Below are 25,625 nucleotides of genomic sequence, written 5' to 3' on the forward strand. Positions count from 1 at the left end.
TTAGATTGGCTGCGTGGGCACTGGCACCGGCTCCTCTCTCCACGGGACCTCCAGGTGGTGAACTGACTGAGTGAGGAGGAGGAGCCCAGAATATATAGGCATGAATAATGCCATAAAATATGTCAGATCGGCCAACATTAATATTGGCTGGTTGGCAGCAATAAATGCTATAAAGCATAAAATGCTACGCAATAAAAGGTATAAAGCACAAAATGCTACGCAATAAAAATGCCTAAAATATCTACATAATGTGCCTAGCCCACAATACATGCTCAGACTCACGCATGAGTTGACATACTCTACTAACGGGTTCTTAATGTTGATGCCTCCTTTTCCTTGTCCTCTTTCTTATTGCTTGCCTAGCTTGTCTGCTTGTGGAAGTAGGTTCTTCAAAAGGCCCACTGTAGAGGATCGTTTGGTTACTAACTCTTTTCAGATGGAATTGTTGTCAATGTTCAAGTTGATTTTGTGGGATGGGAAGCAAGTGGCTAGCCCTAAATTTAATCACATGGAAGGACTACGCTAATCTTTGGTTTTTGATGCCACTCAAGTGACTCGCCAAGGTGGGGACTTGATCCTATGGCATCATGTATGAAGAAAACCCCACTCTTGTAGGATGAAGTGACTTTGATTGGGTTGGAGATGTCGACACTTGACGTTCCATTACAAGTTTTGCTTTCTTCCTTGGATCAGGATCTATCTCTTGGAGAAGCAAGAAGCAACATATTGTGGCTTTATCTTTGACAGAGGCTGAGTATCGTGCCCTTTACTCCACTACACAGGAGGCAATATGGATCCACAACATGTTGGCAAAAATTAACTTTCCATAAACAAGACCTACAATGCTACATGTAGATGACCATAGTGTCCTTGCTTTGGCAAAGAACCTAGTGTTTCGTTGTCTATATAAAACACATGGAGGTTCAGTACCATTATGTTTAGGAGTGGATCATGGAGTCCAAGCTAGTGGAGATCTAGTGCCCTATGAAGGACAATGGAGCAAACCTCGAGAGATGTGAAAAAGCCCCTTGGCGGTGCGGAAAGACATCAACCCTTGACGATAGATAGTACTAGGGGTGAAGAGAGTGTGCCAAGGGTGAAGTAAGAGCCAGTCGAGAGAAGAGGCAAGAGAGAGCAAGAGAATCGGTGTGATCGTAGGAGATCGAGAGGGTAGAACATGCACTTACATAAGGGGTGCTATAATAGCCAATTGGGGACTGGTAGCCTTGGAAGATGTAGAAGGGGGAGAATGATAAGATGATGGCTAGGAAGGAACATTGCCCTACGGTCCTCACGGTCACGGCTCTATTACTGCTAGTCTTCATGGTCCAGTTATTACTTTGACAGTCCTCACAGTCTTGATCCACACTATCCCCCTAGTTGTACTGATTTGCCATAGGTGTCCTACAAGAAAACTGGTAAAAAACATAAGAAAGACTACTCCACTAGATGTCCTTTGCTTGTTCAGGACCTGTGGATCTACTAGGCGGCAAAATCTAATGTGCAGATAAACAAGGATTTAGAGGATTTCTTCTTGCTCCACAACCCTTAGATAAATTCTCTTTTAGATTAGGTGTATTACTTGATGTAATTCATTTAAGGGTCTTGCCAAAGCTTCCCTTCCTATGCTATTATCGTTTTCAGTAAGGTATGAAAGTGGGGAGTATTGAGGCTCGAGGGCCTAAACACTGCCCCGAACTAAGGCTAAGTGAAATCAGCCTTCCTTCTCAGAAAGGGCTGTAATTCCTTGATTAAGAACTTAACTATAGCAATCAATAAATGAATATAACTTGAAATGCACAAATTACCTTAATAATCTTGGACATTGGACACCCTGTTGGCCCCAAAACTGGTGCCCCTTTCGGTATTTCTTTAACTTGATTGCTAGTGGAATGAGTATAAGTTGAGATTCACAATTTGCTTTGTTGTTCCAAAAAGTCTCTTTGCTATAGCAACAATCAGCAATCAATTTGGGCCAATTGCCCCTTGATTTTTAACCGAGGACTTGCACAAATGGAACCACCAACTAGCCAAATGGTGCCCCAAATTACAATGAATGGATTGGCATCTGAATTCCTTGACAATTACACAAAGTTAAGGTGCTGAATTCAGTGTACGATGCCTTCACCAATTGGCAGGGGTCTTGAGGTGGCTGTCAAACCCTAACTTTTGTAGAAATTTAGGGTTTACAGCAGAGATCTCTCTGCAGTCTATCAAATTTGGTTGAGATATGCCCAAAATGGCTGAGGTCTTCTGAGAATGGATTGGAGAAGGTGAGAGAAAGCCAAGATGAGAGAGAAATCTGATTTTCTTCGTGAGAAAACCCTAAATTTTGCCAGTTGCTTGCTCTAGCCTACATTTAATGCAATCACGTACTGCGAGGCACCTCCAAAATGCTATCACTTGATCAGCAATGCTATTGCCAGCCCCTGGAAGGTGATTCCTTGCTGTCCCTTGCCTGTTGAGGTCCCTAGATGGCTGTCTTTTGTAGCAAATTCCTATTATCTGATTAGAAAATGGACCAGCAGCTCTCTCTCTCTCTTTCCCCCTTTCCCAAGGTGTAAACGAACTGAATGGCTGAGACCTGGCCGCCAAAAACGTTTTCTTAGTTTGCATGGGCTTTTTTGCCAAGTAGCAACCTTCTAAACCCATTTTTCAACATTATCCAGCCATTTAGTTAACTTTTAGAAATAAATAATCCTAAAAATTAAACTTAACCCTTTTGACCTTGTCCAAAATTAAATGTGCCCATCCATAATTAAATTGGCTAGGCCATTTGCAACCTGGAGTGGTCCCCAACCTGTGCTGACCCTTAGATTAGCATTAATTAATTTATTAATGCTAGCCCCTAGTGTTGCCACCGACAAAAGGCTTTGCCATATGCTGGTGCTCCTGTCATCTTAAGCTTCTCTTGTACATGTAATAATGATCCGGATGTAATCAAGGATGAATGTAAGAGCAAAAAGGAAGGTTTTTCCTCTTTCTATACCAGCCTGTGCTGCAGAATCCGCCCTCTGTCTATTGTAGTACTTTCTCTCAGGATATATACTGATTGGCAAATTTATTTTGTTGATAATGTTTTCTCTTGTCAGTTCTCACTTTGTCAAGCATCAAAACTCAGTAAGCATTCTGCGATTTCTCTTCCTTAATTCTGCTCACCTTTCTTTATGTCTCTGTAAGTTGTCAGTTTTGGCTATCCCTCTCAAAAATAAGATGATTGATGGGGCATTTTATTAACCATGTGCAGTATGTTATGTCACAAGCGGAAGAGATTGAAGCAGCAGCAGCTTGGGATGTGGATGTGGATGTTAATCTGTTTCATGCAAAACCAGGGGTGAATAATTTGGAGGGTGGTTTATTCAAAGGAAAGTCTCTTGTGTATGCAAATTTGAAGCACGTCGTCATTCGAGTAAAGCCAAAATCCCTTTCAACGGCAGAGGAGAATGCTATCCTTGTCTCCTCTCACATTGACACAGTCATAACTTCGTAAGTCAACATGTATGGAGTTGGGTATTTGTTGATCTTGTTTCCTATATCCTAACATGGAAGAGTGAATGTAAATAATGTTGCCTCTGTCTGCAGATTCACAGATCAGAGCAGATAATTAGATAGTATGTTCTTGATTAGGTTTCACTGTAACGAAGGTGACTTGGAGAATGCTTATTTTTGTATTTACTCTGAATGTGGTTTTTTTTGTCTGGCAGGCCAGGGGCAGGCGACTGTAGCTCAAATGTTGCAGTGATGCTTGAGCTTTTGCGAGCAATTTCCCATTGGGGACATGGGTTCAAGCATTCAGTAATCTTTTTGTTCAATAGTGGCGAAGAGGAGGGCCTAGATGGGGCACATGGATTCATTACACAGGTTGTATAGGTGCCATAAGTGATCTGTCACCATGGTGCTCTTTATGAAAGCTTTGCAAATCAATACTGTTATATTTAAATGACTCAGATGGCTCGAGTGATACATATGCAACACAGTTTTCATCATCTTATGTTGATTGAGAGTATATGTGAAACCGATTATGTAGGTCACTTTTGTGTGGCTGGCCTGATGTGCTTACTTCTGTGGTCTTCCCTTTAAGTGACCTTAATAATCTGTCGACAATCTACTCAGCCAAATCCACACTATTATGCCACCATGAGAGTGTGGATGTGGTACGATCTGTGATAGAAGAGGTATAACAGCTTGCTGATTGGTCTGTAAAGTAGGGTTTCTGCGGTTAAACAGGAGAGATACGACAGAGAAAAGAGTGTGCGAGCTGTATGATTCATCTTCCAGCCAGACTATGACCTTATTTTATTAATTTATGACCTTATTCCTTGTATGCGTGTGCATGCCTATCACATCACCCACTTACTTGGCTCTAGCCCCTGCGCACATGTATTAATAGGATGAAGCCCTGCACTTTAAATGGCCTAAGCCCTTGGTCACACCTGTCCTTTACGTGTGCTATTAATTGTGCACTCTTGAACCCTGTATGTGTATGTCCGCCGATACACAGTCACAACTCCTTAAGGTGTTTCCCCTTAAATGTCACATTAATTATATAATACCTTAATTTATTTGACACTTCCTCCCCTTACGAACTTTTTTGTCCTTTAAAACAGAACTGGGAAGGTTTAATTGCAAAGTGAGAAACCTTTTCTGAATGGTGCGCTCCCATGTTGAACTCTCTTCTCAACAATCCACTTTACTAAGTTTATCTACCATGAACATCTAAAATCCTTTGAAACTGACATGGAAGGGATTTCTTATCGAAGAGCTCCACTATCTCATCCCTTGAGATGAGATCATTAGCTTTACCCAACATTTACCCTAGCTTGCTTACATGAAAAACTGGATGTATCTTACTTTTGGTAGGAAGCTCAAGCTTTTAAGCCATTTCTCCTATTTTCTCAAGTATTGTGAATGGACCACAGTACCTAGGAGAGAAATTTGGACATTGTCCCTTTTGCATTGTTTGAGACTGCTCAGGCAGCCTCAAGTATACTTGCTCTCCTTCCTAAAAACAGTCGAGGTCTTTGATGTTGGTCCATATAGGCTTTGATTCTATGTTGTGCCTTTCAAATGCTGGTTTGTGCAGTTTAAACATTTCATTCATATCTTATGGAAACTCTTTGCTCCCTGAAGCTTATTCTTTTGCAATTCCATTCATAAGGAGCTTTAGGCTAACATCCATACATCAGCAGAAAGGGACCATATTTGAAGGAAAAGTCCTTAGCTTTTGGGATTTGGTTAATCCTCCATAATTTGTGGATGCTCCATTGTACTCATCCTAATTTTAGCGTCCAACTTTCTAAACGCAACTCTCCAAAAGTGACTAAGACTGGACTTCTTTTTCCACAACGTGAAATGGATGTGTTTGGTAAGAGCATTCAAGGAAGTGGTGTTCCCAGGCAGAAGTGGCAAAAAGTAAGCAAGCATGGGTAGCACGATGGCTTGTGCCACTTTGAGGTGTACATGAAGGGCCAAGCCTAGTTTTCCAATAAACAAATTTGGCCTCCATCTTTCAGGAGATCCATTCCAACAAGTATTTTGACTGAACGTCGACACCCAAAGGATAACCTAGGTGTCTAACAACATTGCCATGGGGTACCACCAACCCCTACCATCCCAACGACTGGAAATCAGATTCAGTGCAGCTGATAAGGGAGGATTTTGCAGCATTAACATGGAGACCAGAAGCATGCCCAAATAGTGTTCAAACATTCAATGCCTGGCGAAGGTTATCCTTTTTTGCATGTAGGAACATGAATGTGTCATTTGGTAATGACTGAGCAACAAAATGCTGTCCAAAAGGAAGGGATAAACTTGTCAAATGCCCAGTGGCCACCATACGGGATAACATGGCAAGTATTAGATGTGTCACTAAAGCAAAAAATAAGGGGCTCAATGGGCAACCTTGTCTGACCAAGCGTGTAGGGGGAAAGGGGTCAGTAACACCACCATTTAACATGACCCGGTAAGAAGCATCAACATTGATAGTATATATCAATAGAGATATACGCAGCCCAAAACCTATGATATGGATAAGTTCTGCAACAAAAGACCACTCCAAATAATCAAAAGCAAATCCAAGTGCATTAGTACCACCTCTTGATTGGAATGCTTGGCATAGTCAATTCCCATCTACACATTCAATACATTATGCAAAATGTTTTGCCCTTGATGCATTTGTATTGATTGGGATGCACACAATAGCAAGGAGATACTTATGGAGGTGGTTGGCCAATACTCATAGAAAATTCTCTCTCCTATTTCGCAAACTTGTTGACACAATGCAGTCGAAGGTTTCACCAGACAAGTGTCATAGGTCTCAAAGAATTCATTAGTGAGGCCATCCCAACTGGGGCTTTTATCCATGGGTAAATGCAATAAGACATCCATGATGTCATTCTCACGAATGCCACTCTCCAATGCAATCTATATGTCAGATGAAATGTGGTCCCTAACTGAAGCATAAAAATCTGAACAGGCCTCCGAAATCTACTTAGATGGTGTCGGAGCTGAGCCAAGAAGCTCCAAAAAATAGTTGTGGCACATGTGAATGATGGACCGTGGATTTGTAACCATGTGGCCATTTGGATGTTGGAGTCTAATCATATTCTCACAAGAAGGGGAATGATACAAACCTTGAAAAATTATGAGATTGGCAAGAGACATCTTGCAAATTGTTTGTCAAAGATTTTAGTTTAGCCTGTTGGTAGGATCTCAACTGAAATTGCTGAATAAGGTCAACCGATCTTGCAGCCAATGGAAACAAAAATGTATCATCTGGGAACTCAAGAAGCAATGAACGGACCAAGGCCAATCATTCTTTTGCCGCCTATTGATGCTGATTGCAAAGGGATGCATGATGAATGCCATATTGCTGAGTAAACCTTTGTACATTGCCAATCAATTGCTCTAAGGAGTGACTGCCCCTTGATAGGAACTCAGACAAGAATCAATCAAGCAATTGCCGCATATAACCATTGAAAAGAGAGTGCTTCAAATAATATGAATTGAAGTGCAATAGAAGCTTGCCAAGAAATTGTGTAAAAGGAGCCACAAAGTGTGTAAGCATCTCAAATTGCAAATTGTTTTAACAAGGCATATTGTTGTAAGACTTGCATATACAAGATCTTTGGCATAAAGGCATCATTATGCATGATGTAGATATGATCCATGCGGAATGAAAAGTGAATCTTGGATCCGATGGCTAGAGCTAGGACCAAAGATGTTATTTAAGAACATCTAAAGCAAGCTCATGCAAGGAAGGACTCTTAGGAGCATTCATCATCTAGTGCTTAAAGGTAGATTGTGAAAACAAGCAAGAGGGGAGAGAGGTGAAGGACCCAAGAGTGCACATACAAAAGCAATGGAGACTTGAGTACACAAAGAGAGAGGACTGGAATCTTCTTCTTTCTTTTTTTTTCCCTTTTTTCTCACAAAAGAACTGAGTCTACAACACGATAAAGAATCAATATGAAAGTATCACAACGTATGGTCACTAAATGTGAACCCGCTAAGGAAAGAAGAGGTGGCACAATAAATGTGCCATAACCAAGGTGGTGGACTGCATGGGTGTAGTTCAATTGTAGAATCACTGGCGTATCCGCATGTCGGCCATCTAACATGCGGGTGAGTAATATCTTGCCACATCACCAAGGTGCATAGTGGATGCTAGCTCATGTAGAGCTCGACATTCTAACACTCCTCCTTGAGCTCAGTATGAGCTCATGAACTCCAAGCATAGTTTTGAAGCATTGAAGCTTCTTAGCTCCTAAGGCCTTCGTGAAAATGTCAGCAGCTTGATTCTCTGTATTAACATAAACCAAGTCAATATCACCTGCTAGGACTTGCTCCCGAATGAAATGGTAATAGACTTTTATGTGTTTTGTTGGCCCATGATACACTGGGTTCCTAGCCAATTGAATGCTACTAAGGTTGTCATAGCAGATGATAACCTTATTATCCACATCTATCTGCAAATCACCAAGTAGCTTGTGTACCAAGCTACCTCACATGCTACAATTGTAGCACCTTTGTACTCTACCTCTATACTAGACAAGGCAACTGTCGGTTGTTTCTTGTTGCTTCAAGTAATAGTAGCACTCCCAAAGGAAAACATAAAACCATTGATAGATCTCTTGTTTGAAATACTACCAACCCAATTTGAATTTGTGTAACCATGCAAGTCCTATGGTACACATGTACCATAGAATAAGGCATAGTCCAATGTAGACTTAATATAGTGCAATGTGCATTGTACTACGTCCAAATGTGGCTTTCGTGGAAGCTACATAAAGTGACTCGCTAAACCATGTAGTTTAGGTTTTGGCCTAGTGATCGTCAAATAGATAAGGTTGCCCACAATCTTTCCATACATGGTGACATCCTCAATCAAGTCACCCTCATGTGCACTAAGCTTGGCATTAACATCCAAAGGTATAGAAATCCTTTGATGCAGGCATTGCTATGACAGACCTTGCAGTGGGCATTTTAGCTACCTGAGCAAAAGTCTCCTCATAATCAATACCATCAGTCTGCGCATACCCTTTGACAACCACTTGTGCCTTATAGTGCTCAATAGATCCATCTGACTTATGCTTGACCTTGTAAACCCATTTGCAACCAATAGCTTTCTCACCTTCACGTAAAGACACTAACTCCCATGTGTCATTATCTATAAGTGCGACCGTTTCTTCATCCATAGCACAATCCCAATACTCATTACCCACTACATCTTTAAAACAAGTGGGTTCTACATCCTGTATAACCTTAGCCATGTATGCATAGTGATGAGCTAGCTACATAGCTATCATATGTCAAGCGTTATGTTGGCTTTCTTACTCTACTTGACCTGCATGGACCTGGATCACTACCAAGTGTTTTAGCATTCTCTTGTGCGTTTTGTACACTAGGTGCTTTAATAGACGAAATTTGAAACTCCTCGTCCAAGCTTTGCTCAGAACCATCTGAATCAAGATCAACATGAGAGAAGCTTGATGATAGTAGATATATATGTCATAATAGATGAGTCCCCAACTTTCTCTTGATGTACTTGGTGGAGTAACCTGTGACTTCAATCTGCCACTCCAAGGTCTATCAATAGACTAGGGGGCTCTTCTGGTCCATTCAATATCTGTGACTACTAACCTGTTTTCTGCATGGCCTCCACTCTCATGCTTATCAACCCGAACTGTACTTTGCACATTACTGTACCAGCTATTGATTTTATCATAAACATCCCTACTAACTCTCAGTTCACATGTAACAGGGTTATAATATCTATATTCATTCTACTCAAGAGAATATCCAACAAATACACATTTTTTTTTCTTTGGGATCCAATTTACTATACAACTCATTAGGAATATGCACATAAGCAATACATCCAAATACTTTTAGATGGGACAGATTTTGCTTTCCACCCGTAAATTTCTCTTCGGGTGTCATACCATGTATAGTAACAGTGGGTGTCCTATTCATAATGTATACAACAGTAGCAAATGCTTTAGCCCAATAGTAATGAGGCAAGTTTCTTTCTGAGATCAATGTATGAGCCACCTTTGCAATATGGCTGTTTTTTCACTCAACAACTCTATTTTGTTGCGGAGTATATCTACGTGTATATTGCCTCTTTACACTGTTTTTTTTGCAAAAAAAAAAAAAAAACTCATTGGAGAGATATTCTCCCTCTCCATCTGACCTTAGGCATTTAATATGCAACCGTGTCTCCTTCTCAACCAGGTCCTTAAGGCTTTTAAAGCAAGTGAACACCTCCCTTTTCTCACGTATAAAGTAAACCTATACTTTGTGAGTATGATCATCAATGAAGGAAACATAATATCTATAACCACTCAAAGTTGCAGTCTTTGTAGGACCCTACACATTAGAATGTATAAATTTAAGTGGTTTCTTGTATACATGCACATTAGAATGTATAAATTTAAGTGGTTTCTTGTATACATGCTTTTCATGTGGAAATGCATGTCTTGCTTGCTTCCAAATTGACATCCTTCAAATACTTTATGTATCCCATCAACTTTAAACTTGGGTAAACCATTCACAACTTGTTTTGACTGTATGTCTTTCAACTGTTGCACATTCACACGACACAATTCTCTTACACCAAATTTCAAAATCAGCCCCAACACCTAAACCTTTTGCAAACATGGTAGTATGCATTTTAGGTAGACTTGCATCAAGAGTAAACAATTTATCAGCACATGTCCCTTTTACAATCATTTTTAAGATTTTCTACATAGCCATCAGATGTGAACCGAACTTGCAATTCTTGTTCTATCATCTGACTAACAGAAACTAAGTTCTTTATAATAGTTGGTATATATTGGACATCAGCCAAGTACTTCGTTTTGCCATTCTATGTACTCAAAGGAACATTTCCAACACAAGTAATGGTGTGAGTTGTATCATCCCTTGTCTCCACATAGCCTGGAGACTTTGGATTGCACATCTCTTTGGATTGCACATCTCTTTGTATCATCCCTTGTCTCCACATAGCCTGGAGACTTTGGATTGCACATCTCTTTAAACCACTCTTCGTAAGAAGTCATGTGGTTAGAGGCACTTGAGTCTATATACCATACATGATTCTTTGATGAACCATGAGTAGTCATAGTATTTATAAAATGTTGCATAGTAAACAACTATTCACTTCTGTTATCATTGTTTTTGCTATTGGACGCATAATTTCCTTGCTGCTTTTTTTCATTTTTAATTTCAACCTTTTTTTTGAATCAGTTTTTTGAAATGTTGCCTTTTACTTACTACAATGCTAGCACTCCCTGCTATCACCAGAATTCTGTTGCTTATTAGAATTTGCAACTTGGCCTCTTTGACTTCTTCTTTCTCGGGGTTGTCCTTCTCTATTTTGCTGTGTATTATAACTTTGACCATGACCACCACCTTGGCCTTTACCACAATCTCTACCTTTGGTAGTAGAGTAAAACACCTGTTTAGACTTGTTCTTGCTTTGAGAAGAAGAAGAATCCAAGCCAAGGTTTTTCTCCTTAAGTATCAACATAGAAATCAAGTTTGCAAAATCAGGGATATCATCCCTTGATTTATAGATGACTTGAAGCTCTTGGATTCATCTCCAAGTCCATCTAAGTATGCAAGTACAACATTATGATCATTATTATAATAGTGATAGATCCAAGAACTTCCACAATACTCTTGATCTTCAAGGCATAATCATTAATGGATATGTTCCCTCTTTTCACTTGGTTTAGCTCTGACTTGAGTTGTAGCTTTTTGGCCTTTGTATTTACTTCGAACAGCCTTGCTAGATCCTTCCATGCAATAGTGGGGGTATCAGATTCTTGAAAATAGCCCATCTTGCTATTTGTGATACTGATAGATAGCTAATATATGATTCTGTGTCTGCTCCCAAGCTTGCTTAGCCTTCACTTGTTCTATAGTAGCATTTCGTACATGAACTTAAGGTGCTATTGCCATGTCTCCTTCAATGTAATTCTAAACACCTTTGCTCTTTAAGAAATATATCATCTTGAATTTTCATGTAGGATAATTGTTATTATCAATCTTTTCACTAACAATCTGGTTGAAGATGTTAGAAATTTTGACAAAACAGACAACCTTGCAAAAAATTGCAATTTGCAAGTAAGCTGATACCAGGTGCACCACAACTAAGCATGGAGCCTTTTTTCACAGGCTGCCTAACAATAACCGCAATTTGTAATCTGTATGTAGATACCTTCTGTGTCTGCAATCCAAGAAATACCTGAAATCTTACAGACTTGACTCGACATTCCATTACAGAAGCTGACTCAGCAGTTCAATGAGGCCCTACACATCGCTGCAGGTGTAGCCTTCCCACACTCACGACCCACACAGAGAGCCTCTACTGGGGGGACACCTCGGAACAGCTGGTATGATGATGAGTGCCGTGAGACTAGAGCACGGCTACAGATAGAGATAGCACTGGGGTCCACTATCCACAGACAGGCACAAATACTCTTTAGACGCCTCACACAGTGGAAGAAGAGAACATTCCTGGCTCCAGTTGGAGCGAGACCTATATGAGTTATTCTTGAGCTAGGACTCTAGAGAGGCTTGGAGGCTTTTCAGAGAGCATTGCCTGACCACACCTATTACGTCCATCGCTGTATGAGAAGAGTATGTAGCTAGTCTCTATTCTGTGGAGGGCTAGCCACCTCTTCGTGACACACTTGAGCCTTGTCCAGAAACCACCACTTTCTTTACAGAAAGTAGGGTCCAAGAGACCATTAATATACATAGCAGAGGAAAGGCACAAGATCATGATGGACTAGTAGCCGAGCACTTGATCCATGCTAGAGATTTGGTGGTAGGATTTCTTGCTTACATGTTTAACAGAGCCATGTGTGAAGGCCTACCAGAAAGCTGGAGCACGAACACTATTGTGCCTATCCTCAAGTCAGGGGACCCTACTCTACCTTGTAACTATCGGACTATCATGGTGGTTGGGCATACATTGGCTAAGTTATATGCTTCCATCCTTGAGCATGAGTTAAGCAGGTGGGCAGAGATGTGGGGTCTTAGAGCACAGGGACCGGTTGGCTTTAGGAGAGGCTTCTCCACATTGGATCACATCCTCACACTCAAAGCGATCATTGAGGAGGGAAGGGCCCATGGCTGATGGACCTACTGTTGCTTTGTGGACTTCCGCAAAGCCTTTGACACAGTACCGAGAGACAGGCTGATACATAGATTGCATGCCATGGGAGTACCGAAAGAGCTTAGTTGGGGTATTTTGGCACTGTATGAGAGAGTTGTGGACAGAGTCCGGACACCTGAGGGCCTTTCGGCACCTATTTACTCCACCATTGGGGTGAAGCAGGGATGCCCCCTCTCTTCGACATTATTTGGCCTGCACATTGATGGGATTGCTAATTACATTTCACATAAAGGAGATAAGAGGAGGTCCACAACTGGCACTTGGATACCTCTCCTATTGTATGTAGATGACATTGTATTGATAGCTGACTCTCCAGAGGGTCTACAAAGACACTTGGATGCATTACACTCTTATACTTTGGACAGTGGGATTTCAGTGAACTTTGGTAAAACCAAGGTGATGGTATTTAATACTACACCACAGTGGGTCAGGAGATCAGCACCTAAATTCACATATGGATGTGAGGAGTTGGAGTATATGGATTTTTATACATATTTGGGAGTCTTATTCACAGGGCCCACCTTTTCTATGTGAGAGGCAGTAGACACTAGACTAACTCGCGGATACACAGCACTAGGTAGTTTGCAGAGGATGTGCTCACATGTGCAATTTCAAAAACCCCGCACCAAGCTATGACTCTTCGATACACTGGTCACATCCACACTACTCTATGGGGTACAGATATGCAGGACCCAGTCTTGACCACTGTAGCAGATCAGGGTGCACTTATGATGGATGGAGGTTGATGGAGAAACCCCTAGTGTCCATGATATCCAGGATGATCAGATAGTCACACCATTTGATGCAGGGTTGTAAGGCACTGTCAACTTCCTCTTAATGCCATGCATCTCACAAAAACTTTTGAACTCATTAGAGATATACTTGCCTCCATATCTGTTCTTATTGCTTTTAACTTAAGCCCTTTTTGTGTGGTAACAAAGGCATGAAACCTTTTAAAAGTGCGGAACACTTCCTTTTTGCTCTTTAATACATACACCCATGACTTTCTATTGAAATCATCAATAAAAGTATCATGCATCCCCATGTGAATTAAAGAGCATAGTGCACACATCTGAATGTACTAAGTCAAGAGCATTGGACTTCTTAACAACACCAGAGTAATAAGGAGACTTCACATGTTTTTCATATATGCAATCATTATAAAAGTCGAGATCAGAGCCTTTTATATCAAATCTCCCTGAAGAGGAGAGAACTTGAAGGCCTTTTTGGCTCATATGACCAAGTCTTTTGTGCCAAAGTTCCATCTGTGAATGATGCTGGCCATAGTGACAGCAGTAATCTCATGCACATAAAGAAGCTTGAAGGAGCACATAACTTTGCAGTTTGGCAAAAACAGTGCTACAATATCGTGTTGCAAAAGAAGCAAGCAAAGCCAATTAAGACACAAGGGGCAAAGCCCGCAGAAGTGGAACATGACGATTGGGATTAAATGAGCTTGTACACTCAACCATCGAGCTATCGATTTCTGATGTCTTGTTGTTCAACATTGAAGGTTTGGATTCTGCATATGCTATTTGGACTAGACTAGAAGAACTATATGCACAGAAGAGTGCTGCAAGCAAAGTGTATTGGCTGAAAAAGCTTATGGATTTCCGTATGAAAGAGGGTACAACAATGTCTACTCACTTGAGTGAGTTTAACTCTATTTTCAGCCAGCTGGTTGCCTTGAAGTTCTTGATTGATGAAGAATTTAAGGCTATGTTTTTGCTTTGCACTCTACCAAAGAGTTGGGATACATTCAGGACTGTTATGAGCAATTCTAATGTGATCCTTTTGTATATTGATGTAGAGAGTGCTCTACTCATGGAAGAAATGAATCGGCAGAACAATGCATCCAGTAAGTCTTCTAGTGCTTTGCATACTAGGGGCAGATCATAGCAGAAAGTCAAATATGATAGCAAGGGACACAGTAAATCACGTGGCAGAGATGTTGAATGCCATCATTGTGACAAGAAGGGTCACTTTAAACGTGATTGCTACAAATGGAAGAAAGAGAAAGGAAAGGGCAAGAAGACAGATGATAGCAAGGAAGAGAAGAAAGACAATCAGCCTAAGAAGAGCGGTGTTAAAATTGAAGAGGTGAATGTAGTCACTCATGACAGTGATAGTGGGAGTGACGTAATCTTTGTCTCTTTACACTTTGGTGCACATGCTTTACTTGCAGATATAGATGATGACATGCATACCTGGATTCTCGATTCAAGTGCTTCCCTTCATGTCACCTCTCATTGTGAGTGGTTCTCTGACTATATGGGGGGTGAACATGGTGTTGTCCATCTTGGGAACAACTATGCATGTGACATTGCAGGTATTGGCAGTGTGCAGTTGCAGTTTCAGCATGGTTCTGTCTTCACACTTCAACATGTATGGCATGTACCACCTCAGCTCAAGAAGAGATAGATTAGAATACGGCAGCTGGATGATGATGGTTTTCATACCACCGTTGGTGATGAAAAATAGAAGGTCATTAAGGGATCTAGGGTTATTGCCAGAGGTTGCAAGAGTGATACTTTGTATCCACTTCATGTATCTAGTGTGCGTGACCATGTTGTTGCCGTAACCGAGCAACAACCAAGTGTTTCTGTGTGGCATGGCTTGTTGGGACACATGAATCAAACAAGAATGAAAGTGCTTATGGTAAACATGCACAGATGTCTCACAAGAAGTCTCTTTCCATGAAATCTTTTCCTCTAGAGCCACCTTCATATGCTCACTTGAAAGTGTTTGCTGCGAGGCTTCTGTGCACAATCGTAAAGAAAAATGTAGCAAACTTGAGCCAAAGTCCTGTAAATGCATTTTCCTAGGATATGGTGACGAGGGTGAAATGAGGTATAGACTGTGGGATCTCGAGAAAAGGAAAGTAGTACGCAGCAATGATGTTATCTTCCGAGAAGATTGCATGCATAAACAACCCGAAAAGACTGAGGTCTGTAGGGTTGTATTCCGGGAAGAGATACCTTTTGGATAACAAAATGTGCCCTCTGTACAGCAGCAAATACTTGCTGTAAATGAACCTGTAAATGCAGAAAATAATTCTGGAAATGATCAACTAGCTATTGCCTATGATAATGAGCCACTACATGTGCAGGAACAGCCATGATAACAAGCTGTTAATGCTGATTTGTAGGCTGAAATGCCAAGACAGCAAGTTGGAAATGCTCAACAGCCAGCAAACAATGATCATTGGCTTAGGAGATCGTCTAGGGCTACTAGACAACCTGATAGATTTGTTCGTGGTGCAAACAATGTGGCTGATTATGTCATGTTGATAGACTGTGGTGAACCTTCTTGCTTCAAGGAAGCAATGGACAGATAGGACAACAAGAAATGGTATAAAGTCATGTTGTCAGAAATGGAATCTCTTGAGAAAAATGGCACTTGGGACTTGGTGCAGTTGCCTAAAGGGCAGAAAACACTTCCATGCAAATGGGTTTACAAGATGAAGGTCACTTTTGGTTCCTCACCAAAGTACAAAGCAAGATTGGTTGCAAAGGGGTACAAGCAGGAACATGGAATTGATTTTGATGAGATTTTCTTGTGAGGGAGGACAGGATCAAAGCTTAGCGCGGAAAACCAGTAGACAGTATGAGAGTGAAGCATGATACCCAAAATACGATAGACTGAAAGAGTGTAAACTAAAAGTACAAGGTACAACCCTTAAACCTTAGGGTTGTAGGGGGGTGTTCACATCCAAACACGGTAAGTGTCCGCAAGTGTGTCATAAGGACATACGAAATAATACCATAAGTCTGGGGGAAAAAACGTCTCCTACTGAGAGTAAAAAGTGCCCCAGTGTCCTACTGATCACCGACACTCCTATGTGAGCGTAGGTGTAAGTGAGGTATGAGTGAAATACCCAACAAACCCTCCTGGAGTGAAGAGTGATTAAGAGTACAAGGATCATCCGCTACCAAAGGAGATCAAATTTAAAACATGGCGAAATGCTTCAAAATTTTCACGAGGAAGAGCTTTGGTGAAGATGTTTGCCACATTATTGGTGGTAGGACAATAGACAAGGTTGATATCACATGCATGCAACCTCTCTCTGACAAAGTGATAATATATCTCAATGTGTTTCGTGCGTGCATGAAACACTGGGTTCCGTGCCACTGCAATGGCACTGTGACTGTCAGTGAACAAAGGAGTAGGTTTCGTAACAGATACATCTAGATCAGCAAGCAAGCGTCTAATCCATATGCATTCAACTGTTGTAGTGAAAGCTGCCTTGTATTCAGCTTTACATGACAATGTGGCAATAGTGGACTGTTTCTTGCTAAGCCAAGATATGCAAGATGAGCCAAGAAAGAAACAATAGCCACTAGTGGAGTGACGTGAATCATAATCACCAGCCCAATCAAAATCACTGTAAGTATGTAACTGCAGTGGTCCACCCTTGGCATAAAGCAATCCAAGAAATCTAGTACCCTGCAAGTAACGGAAGACACGCTTAACAGCTTGCCAATGTGACATGCGCGGCTGATGCATATATGTGCTCAGGGCTGAAACTGTAAATTGTATGTCTGGCCTAGTGTTGCATAAGTAAATAAGACATCCAACTACTGGAGCATATGTGTGTATATCAAACAAATCGCTGTCATCATGTAATGACAGTTTAAGTCTAGGTTCCATTGGTGTACAAACTGGCTTGCAATCTTGTAAGCCAAACTTCTCAAGAAGTTTACCAATGTATCTTGACTGTGATAACCCAATACCTCTAGCATCATGTATGAACTGAATGCCCAAGTAATAATGCAAAGACCCCAAGTCTGACATGTCAAAAGTTTGCTACAAATTTTGTTTAAATGTTGAAATGTGATGATTATGTGCCCTTGTAAGCAAGAGATCATCAACATAAAGACAAATGATCAGCATGGATCCCCCCTCTTTACATACGTAAAGGGTAGACTTAGATGAGCTGTTTATGAACCCTTGGCTAAGCAAGAAAGCATCTATCTTTGCATACCAAGCTCTAGGAGTTTGTTTCAAACCATACAAAGCTTTTTTCAACTTGCAGACCAAGTGTTCCAAGCCCTCAACTGCAAAACCAATGGGCTGCTGTACATATACTTTCTCATGAAGTTCCCCATGTAAAACTGCAGTTTTAATATCCAACTGATGCACAGTCCATTTATAATGAGCAGCCAAAGCAACCATAGACTTGATGGTTGTCATACGGGAAGTAAGAGCAAATGTCTCCTCATAGTCAATGCCTTTTTTCTGTGCATAGCCTTTAGCTACAAGCCTTGCCTTGGATTTGTCAATGGATCCATCTGTATTCCGTTTCAGCTTGTAGACCCACTTTGTTCCAATGGCTTTCTTCCCAAATGGCAAAGACACCAAATCCCATGTTTGTTTCTTAGTAATAGACTCCAATTTAGCTTTCATTGCTGCCATCCAATGCACACTCTGTTGTGCATTCTCAAAACATTCAGGCTCCTCTTCATCAAGGGTGCTTGCTGCCATAACAAACTCAATGGTATGTGCAGTATCATGCATACGAGTTTGCCTTCTAGTACGACCACCCATGGGTGCATCCAGATGACTATCTTTCATAGTCTGTAAATACCATCTAGGCATTTGTCTTGCCTCCTGACTGTGCATAAGCTCTTACTGAATTTCAGTTTCAGCACCTTGCTGAATATTCAGATCAGCCAATGGCTGATTTTCTGCATTTTCCAAAGGAGTAGCTGGCTGAACATTGAGTTCACTTGCTGAAACTCCAGCTGAATCACCAAATGTAATGGGCAACAGCCCTTCAAATACATCACGGGCAGCCTGATATGTGTCTAAACCAGCCAGGAACAATTCTGATTTTTCATCAGATAGTACATCCCTACTAACAAACATATTTTTAGAAACAGGATCATAGAGTTTGTAGCCTTTGCTCTCACTGCTATATCCCATAAAAATGCATTTAACAGCCTTGTTATCCAACTTTTTCCTGAGTACCTTTGGAATATGTGCATATGCAAGGCACCCAAAGGTACGAAAGTGTCCAACAGAAGGTTTCCGGCTGTTCCAAGCCTCAAAAGGTGTAATTTTCTTCAAAGCTTTGATGGGGTATCTGTTCAAAACATGGCAAGCACACATAACGGCTTCCATCCAGAAACTGTGAGGCAAGCTCTTTGCCTTCAGCATACATGTGGCCATCTCCATGAGTGACCGATTCTTTCTCTCTGCAACCCCATTTTGCTGTGGAGTATAAGCAGTAGTTTACTGATGGACAATGCCCTTCTGCTTCAAAAAGTAATTCAGCATAGAGGACATGTATTCCCCCCCTTGGTTTGAACGGAGAGTCTTAATTTTACCACCAGACTGGTTTTCAACAAGTGCAATAAAAGCCAAGAATGCGTCATACACTTCTGACTTTTTGACCAAAGAGTAGACCCAACAAAATTGATTAAAGTCATCAATAAAAGTCACAAAATAGTAACATCCTCCCAATGACTTTGTCTGCATAGGCCCACATACATCTGAACGCACTAACTGCAACTTGGCTGTTGCTCGAAAAGCAACATCACAGGGAAATGAAAAATGATACATTTTTCCCAAAATACATCCTTTGCACAAGTGCTCAGGAGGTCTCTCCAGTAGAGGTAATCCATCTAGCATTTGCGTACGGTGTAAGAGTATCAAGCTGCCAAAGTTCACATGCCCCATCCTAGCATGCCATAACTCTGCATGTATCATAGCAGTAGTAAGAGTGGATGTCAAATACGTTGAATGATCAACTGAAAGAGCATCCAACTCGTATAACCCATGACATAAAGTGCCTGTCAAGACCAAAGTCATGTATCCTTTGTCTCTCACTATGTATTTGTCATCATGAAATGTGACCTGCAATCCACAACATGCCAAAGAAGAGATAGAGAGCAAATTCTTCTTTATACCTGGCACAAATAAAGCATCCTGTAGATGGAGAATAGAGCCATCAATGGTTGTGAGCACAATCTCCCTAATACCTTTAACAGGGTATGATGCATTGTTGGCACACTATACAGACTTGCCAACTGGAGCTGCATGAACAAATGCAAATAAATCTCTGCGAGATGTAATATGCCTAGAAGCACCACTGTTAAAAAACCAAGTGCTTGCATCCTCAGTAGAGCTAAATGCTCGATTTGCCCAAGATGTGTCATAACTGCATGTGTAAAAACAATAGTCCCTGTCTGCAACAAAGGACGCGAACTCAGTAGCAGTGGAAGGAGCATTAAAAACAAACATTTCTGACTCATTTTTCTTCTCTTTGGCAATGCACTTTTTGCACTCAGTGATGTAGTGGCCTGACTTCTTGCAATAATGGCATTTGCTCTTTTTGGCTTGTGTACCCTCTTGTTTTTTGTTTGCCTGTGATGTGCTAGAAGTCCCAAAACTCTGCGGAGCATTCTTTACTTGGTTGTCTTTGCCCTTTTGTCTAGCCATAAAAGCCTGCTTAGAGGCTATAGCATCCATACCACTATTCCTCGGTGTTTGCTCCTCCTCTAGAAGCAAACTGACTAACTGAAGATAAGTGATTGGTTGCGCGGTAATCCTCATGGTGAGGTTTAAGGCTGTATGAAAAGCCAAGTACGAAGGAGGTAATGAGTTCTCATCTGTGCATCCGAATAGTACTCATCAACATTCATGAGTTGCTCTTGCAAGTCGTGAATTTTGTTCAAGTGATCGTGAATAGAATCACCTTTATCCATTTTCAATGTCTCTAGCTCTTTCTTTAAGAAAGAGATGCAAGTCTCATTCTTGCCTGCAAACATCTGCTCCAAAGTTAGCCAAGCTTCTCGTAAAGAAACTGTTGAACGAATATGCGGGATGATTGATCGCTGAACTGCCAATGCAATCAACGACAAAGCCTGTGCATCTCGTGTATCCCATGCTTTTTGAGCTGTTGTTCTTTGGGGAAGTGGCTGAAGTGAAGCAGACTGAGGTGCCCATGGTGCATGTCCTCTTGGAGGAGGAGTAGCTGGAGCCACAACTCCAGGTTGAGCTTCTTCTCCACTGACATAATCCCAAAGATTTTTGGCCACAAGTACATTCTTCATCATGAAGGACCAAAGTGAATAGTTATTTCCATCCAATCTGTCCTCCTTGGATACATAGGTGAAAACATCTCCTCCCTGATTTGCCATGATTTTCAATTACCAAAAAATGCAAAAGAGCAATGTCGAAGTAGGACTACACTGGAAATCTGAAAAATTCCAGAAATTGCAAGAAATAATTTTCTGCAATTAGTGTACAAAGGTGCACTATGTCAAAATTGTTTGTTATGCATGCAGTCCAACGTGCAATCAGTGTTCAGCAACACTGTACTAGCAAAATCCCCAAAATTTCTTGCCTTGGGTTTGTCAAAACAGTCTGTCAATGATTGTAACTGCAGTGCGTATGCCAATGTTCCTAGAAAACATAAAAGCCCCAAAAATTTTTGATGAATGTATTCAGAAATTGCATTTAATGTGTCCTAGACTTTACTGACTTCTGCGTCTGTGGCGTGGGAACCCTTGCTTCCAAGAATTGCAGGAAATTAAAAATAATAATAAAAACCAGAAAAATTACGGTTTACTGGCGGCACTTCAGTCGGGCGCTTCAATCGGGCAGAGCTGGTGACGGTTGACAGGCGCAGCGATTGGCGACTTGACGGGCGCAGACTGGCGTGTGACACGGATGATGTGTTTGACGGGACGTCTAGCGGGGTATGACAGGTGACGAATGTTTGGCGGGGTGTGCAGCAGCTGGCGTGAGGGCTCAGATAGGAGTTGCGTTGACAGGGCTGGGGGTATCGCAACAAGATTGGTGGCAGGGGACTAACAAGGCACAGGTAGGACGGCCAGAGGGCAGGCGGGGCAGTGGCATTGGGCAAAGAGCTGCCTGGCAGACTGGCGAGCTGCAAGATGGTGGCGCAGTCGTGCTTCCTAGCGAGCAAAGTTGTACCTAAGTATAGCTGAGCTGAGCAGAGCAGAGCTAATGCTCTGATACCAAATGTGAGGGAGGATAGGATTGAAGCTCAGCACAGAAAACCAGTAGACAGTATGAGAGTGAAGCATGACACCCAAAATACGATAGACCGAAAGAGTGTAAACTAAAAGTACAAGGTACAACCCTTAAACCTTAGGCTTGTAGGGGGTGTGTTCACACCCGAACACGGTAAGTGCCCGTAAGTGTGTGTCATAAGCAGATACGAAATAATACCATAAGTCTGGGGGAAAAAACGTCTCCTACTGAGAGTAAAAAGTGCCCCAGTGTCCTACTGATCACCGACACTCCTATGTGAGCGTAGGTATAAGTGAGGCGTGAGTGAAATATCCAACATTTCTCTCTTGTAGTGAAGATGACTACATTGAGAACCATTTTGGGCTTGGTTGCAGCTAAAGATATGGAGCTCATACAGGTGGATGTAAAGACTGCATTCTTACACGGTGATCTGCATGAAGACATATATATGCAGCAGCTTGAAGGGTTTGTTGAAGAAGGGAAAGAAAAGATGGTATGTAAACTCAAAAGGAGTTTGTATGGGCTGAAACAAGCACCAAGAGAATGGTATCATAAGCTTGATACATTTATGCAATCTCAAGGTTTCCATAGAAGTCAAGTGGATCACTGCTTGTACACTAAGAAGGCAGCATATTGTAGCCTGATTATCTTAGTTCTGTATGTTGATGACATGCTGATTGTTGGCAGGGATACTCATGCATTGGATTCAATGAAGCAAAGTCTTCATGGCAGCTTTGACATGAAGGATCTTGGTGATGCAAATCACATTCTTGGCATGCAAATACTCAAAGATAGATCAAAAGGCTTACTCTATCTATCTTAATAGGAGTATATCTCCAAGGTTTTGCAGTGTTTCAATATGGAGGGGGGGAAAACAATTGGGGTTCCATTGCCTCCATATGTCAAACTGAGTGCAGAGAATAGCCCTACATCTGATGATGATAAGGCTGAAATGGCCAAGATACCATATGCTTCAGCTGTTGGCAGTTTGATGTATGCTATGGTTGCTACACGTCCTGACATTGCCTTTGTAGTGGGAGTGGTTAGCAGATACATGGCAAACCCTGGCAAAAAGCATTGGGAAGTAGTGAAAGGTATTATGAGATACCTCAAAGGCAAAAGGAGTTGTGCATCTGCTTTGGAAAGCAGAAGGCATCTGTTGTTGGCTTTATGGATGCAGATTATGCTGGTCATGTGGATTGCAGAAAGTCCACTTCTGGGTATGTATTTACTTTCACAGGAGGAGCAGTCTCTTGGATATCCAGGCTACAAAAGTGTGTTGCATTGTCTACTACAGAGGCCGAGTATGTGGCTGCCACTGAGGCATGCAAGGAGGCTTTATGGCTTTCACGTCTGGAGGGAGAGCTTGGCATCACAGAGTTACCTGTTTTCCATTGTGTACGGAATCCTGTCTTTCATGCAAAGACAAAGCACATACAAGTGAAGTACCACTTCATTAGAGATGTACTTGACAGCAAGAGCATTGAGCTTGTCAAAGTGCATACAGATGATTTTCCAGCAGACCTTCTCACGAAGGGTCTTCCAGCAGAGCGGTTTGCTCATTGCCGATAGATGATGGGAGTTGGATAGATATATGTATTTCAGCTTTGTACATACCTAGACTTAACTGATTCTTTTCTCCTCTAAAGGCACATTGCCTTTAGGTGGGAGGTTGTTGGGAATAAAGGCCCTCGTGCCTTTTAATGTGCTTGGGTGCGAACACACCCTTAGTACTTGTACTTACACATATATATCTATCTAAATTCCTAGAGTGGTACACTCGTCATTGTACCCACAAATTGTGCACACTCTCTACTCTGCCCTCTCTCACTCTCTCTGTCTCTCCACGCGTAAGGAACACCAACTGTCTCGATCTTCGTGCTGACCCGTCACTACAAATCAACTGCACATAATACATCAGCCTCTGTATTTGAAAGCTCCTCTATGACCACACTAGAGGCCACATTGGCCTTTTCCTTGCCTTTGACTGCCTCATGCATCTGTCTTATCCTCTTTTTTATCTTCTGCATTCTTCTTTCTCCCTTGTTCCTTCTTGTAATACCTACAATCAGGTTTCTTGTGGCCTTTCTGACCACATTGATAGCAAGTAATGTCATTCTTTTCCTTTTCTTTGCTCTTGCTCTTGTTTCTCTGTCCTGCATTTGCATTTTTCTTTTCAGCTTTGTCTCTTACATTATAAGCTGAGTTACTGCCTTCCCCACTAGACATACGTCTAATTTCTTCATTCAAGATTGAACCCCTCACTCCTTCATATGAGAGATTGGGGTTATTGCTGAGTTAAACCACCAAGGTCTCCGAAGAGTTAGGTAGTGTCATGATCAAAAAGATCGCCCTCAACTTATCATCAAAGTCCAAATTGATGTAAAATCCTTGTAAATGCACTCAAGTGCTCAGCTGCAGGCTTTGACTCATCCAGTCGCATATTCACCAACTTGCGCATTAAATGCACCTGATTAATAGGTGTGGTGATCTCATAGGTAGTTTTCAGCTTCTCCCATATTGCATAACTTGTATTTAAACCCTTGATGTTTGTCAAGATGTCATCAATGACACCCATCTTAATGTAAGCCACAGCCTTTTTGTTTACTTTGGCCCAATCTGCATCAGACATTAGTGTGGGTTTATCTTCCTGCAAAGCATCCTCACAATCCTTTAAGAAAGAAATGCCCTGCATATGGTCTTTCCAAAGGTCAAAGCCATGACCATCAAACCGTTTGATTTCCATCATCTTAATGTCTAAACTGGAAGAAGTTGCAACCATTTTATCACAAACACAAGAGTAAATGCCTCTGAAATGCAAAAGCACAAGTTGAACCAGCAAACACCCTGCTGGTCTTCCTCAACTAGAAATAAGTCTCTGCTGTTTGTACATGAACCAACCACCACACGGGCAAAAAATGCAGAAATTTACCAAATTCTGCACAAACCCCCAGAATTTCAGGTCCGAAATTGCATAAATGTCAGCCGATCTGACCCAGCCGAGCAGAATTTTATCAATACATGAAAAAGCCCAAATTTTTGGGATCCAATGTCAATAAATTTTACTCAAAAGAGCAAAATGTTGATAAATTTGGCAAAATCCCCAATTTAATTGAGGTCACCACACGCAATGTCTACAATTTCTAACTTGAGTGTCACTGCCAGGCATGGACGAGATCAAAATCAAGAAAAGCCCCAAATTTTTGGGCTAGATTCGCACAGATTTGAGGATTGTGCCTCTAGTGTGCAAACCACCGTTAAGAGAAGGAATTTCCAAAGAGATTTGAAAAGAAAATAAAGTTTTGATTTAAAAAAATGGTGGAATGAACAGGGGGTGTCCGTTGACCCGTTGTTGGTTCCCCACGTGTGCCTACTGCTTGGTCGTCGCCTGCACACTGGTCGCTCCCCGTCCGCCGGCCTAGTAGCCACGCGTTGGTTCCACTGGCGCCTAGTCGTCATGTGACCTACCTTGGCAACTCGTCACTGCTCGTTGCCACGTGCGCGGCTACCACCTGGTCCCTTGCCCTTCGCTAGACCTGTTGCCTGGTCCCTCGATTGCCGCCTGGATTGTTTGCCTGCCACTGCCCCACTGAGTTGCCAGGAACTCTAGCTGTCTGTTGGTCGTTAGCTCCGTCAACTAATCCCATTAGATCTCGGGAAGTGTGCGAAATCTTATGCTCTGATACTAGTTGTTGGAGTGCTCAGGTGGGGATGTGCAGCAGCAGTTCGAGGAGAGTGTGAGAGTAAGAGTGTGATGACTGGTGAGAGTGAGTTAGAGAGATAGCAGAGTGAAAGTAGGATGCGATATGAGTGTAGCAACAATGTGTTGGTACACAAAGAATAAAATGCATTTATACTTAGGGCACGTAAGGATGCATTCATATGTACAGCTAAATAATGTGCGTTTACTTTACACGGAGGCCAAACGAGCCTT

The 25,625-nt window shown here is 41.7% G+C and overlaps 1 protein-coding gene across 2 annotated transcripts in view; it reads left to right on the forward strand.

The window, feature by feature from the left end:
- LOC148030403 (Zn-dependent exopeptidases superfamily protein) overlaps nucleotides 1–25,625 on the forward strand; it is a 117,792-nt gene that overhangs the window by 21,389 nt on the left and 70,778 nt on the right. For both annotated transcript variants that reach the window (XM_087686727.1, XM_087686726.1), the window contains exons 2-3: nucleotides 3,248–3,486; nucleotides 3,705–3,861. In XM_087686727.1, coding sequence (XP_087542853.1) covers nucleotides 3,248–3,486; nucleotides 3,705–3,861 — 396 coding nt within the window. The remainder of the gene's footprint in view (nucleotides 1–3,247; nucleotides 3,487–3,704; nucleotides 3,862–25,625) is intronic.

Source organism: Lygodium microphyllum, chromosome 10 (assembly GCF_053477565.2).
Source record: "Lygodium microphyllum isolate KBCC chromosome 10, Lygodium_microphyllum_v1.1.10, whole genome shotgun sequence".
Lineage (NCBI taxonomy): Eukaryota > Viridiplantae > Streptophyta > Polypodiopsida > Schizaeales > Lygodiaceae > Lygodium > Lygodium microphyllum.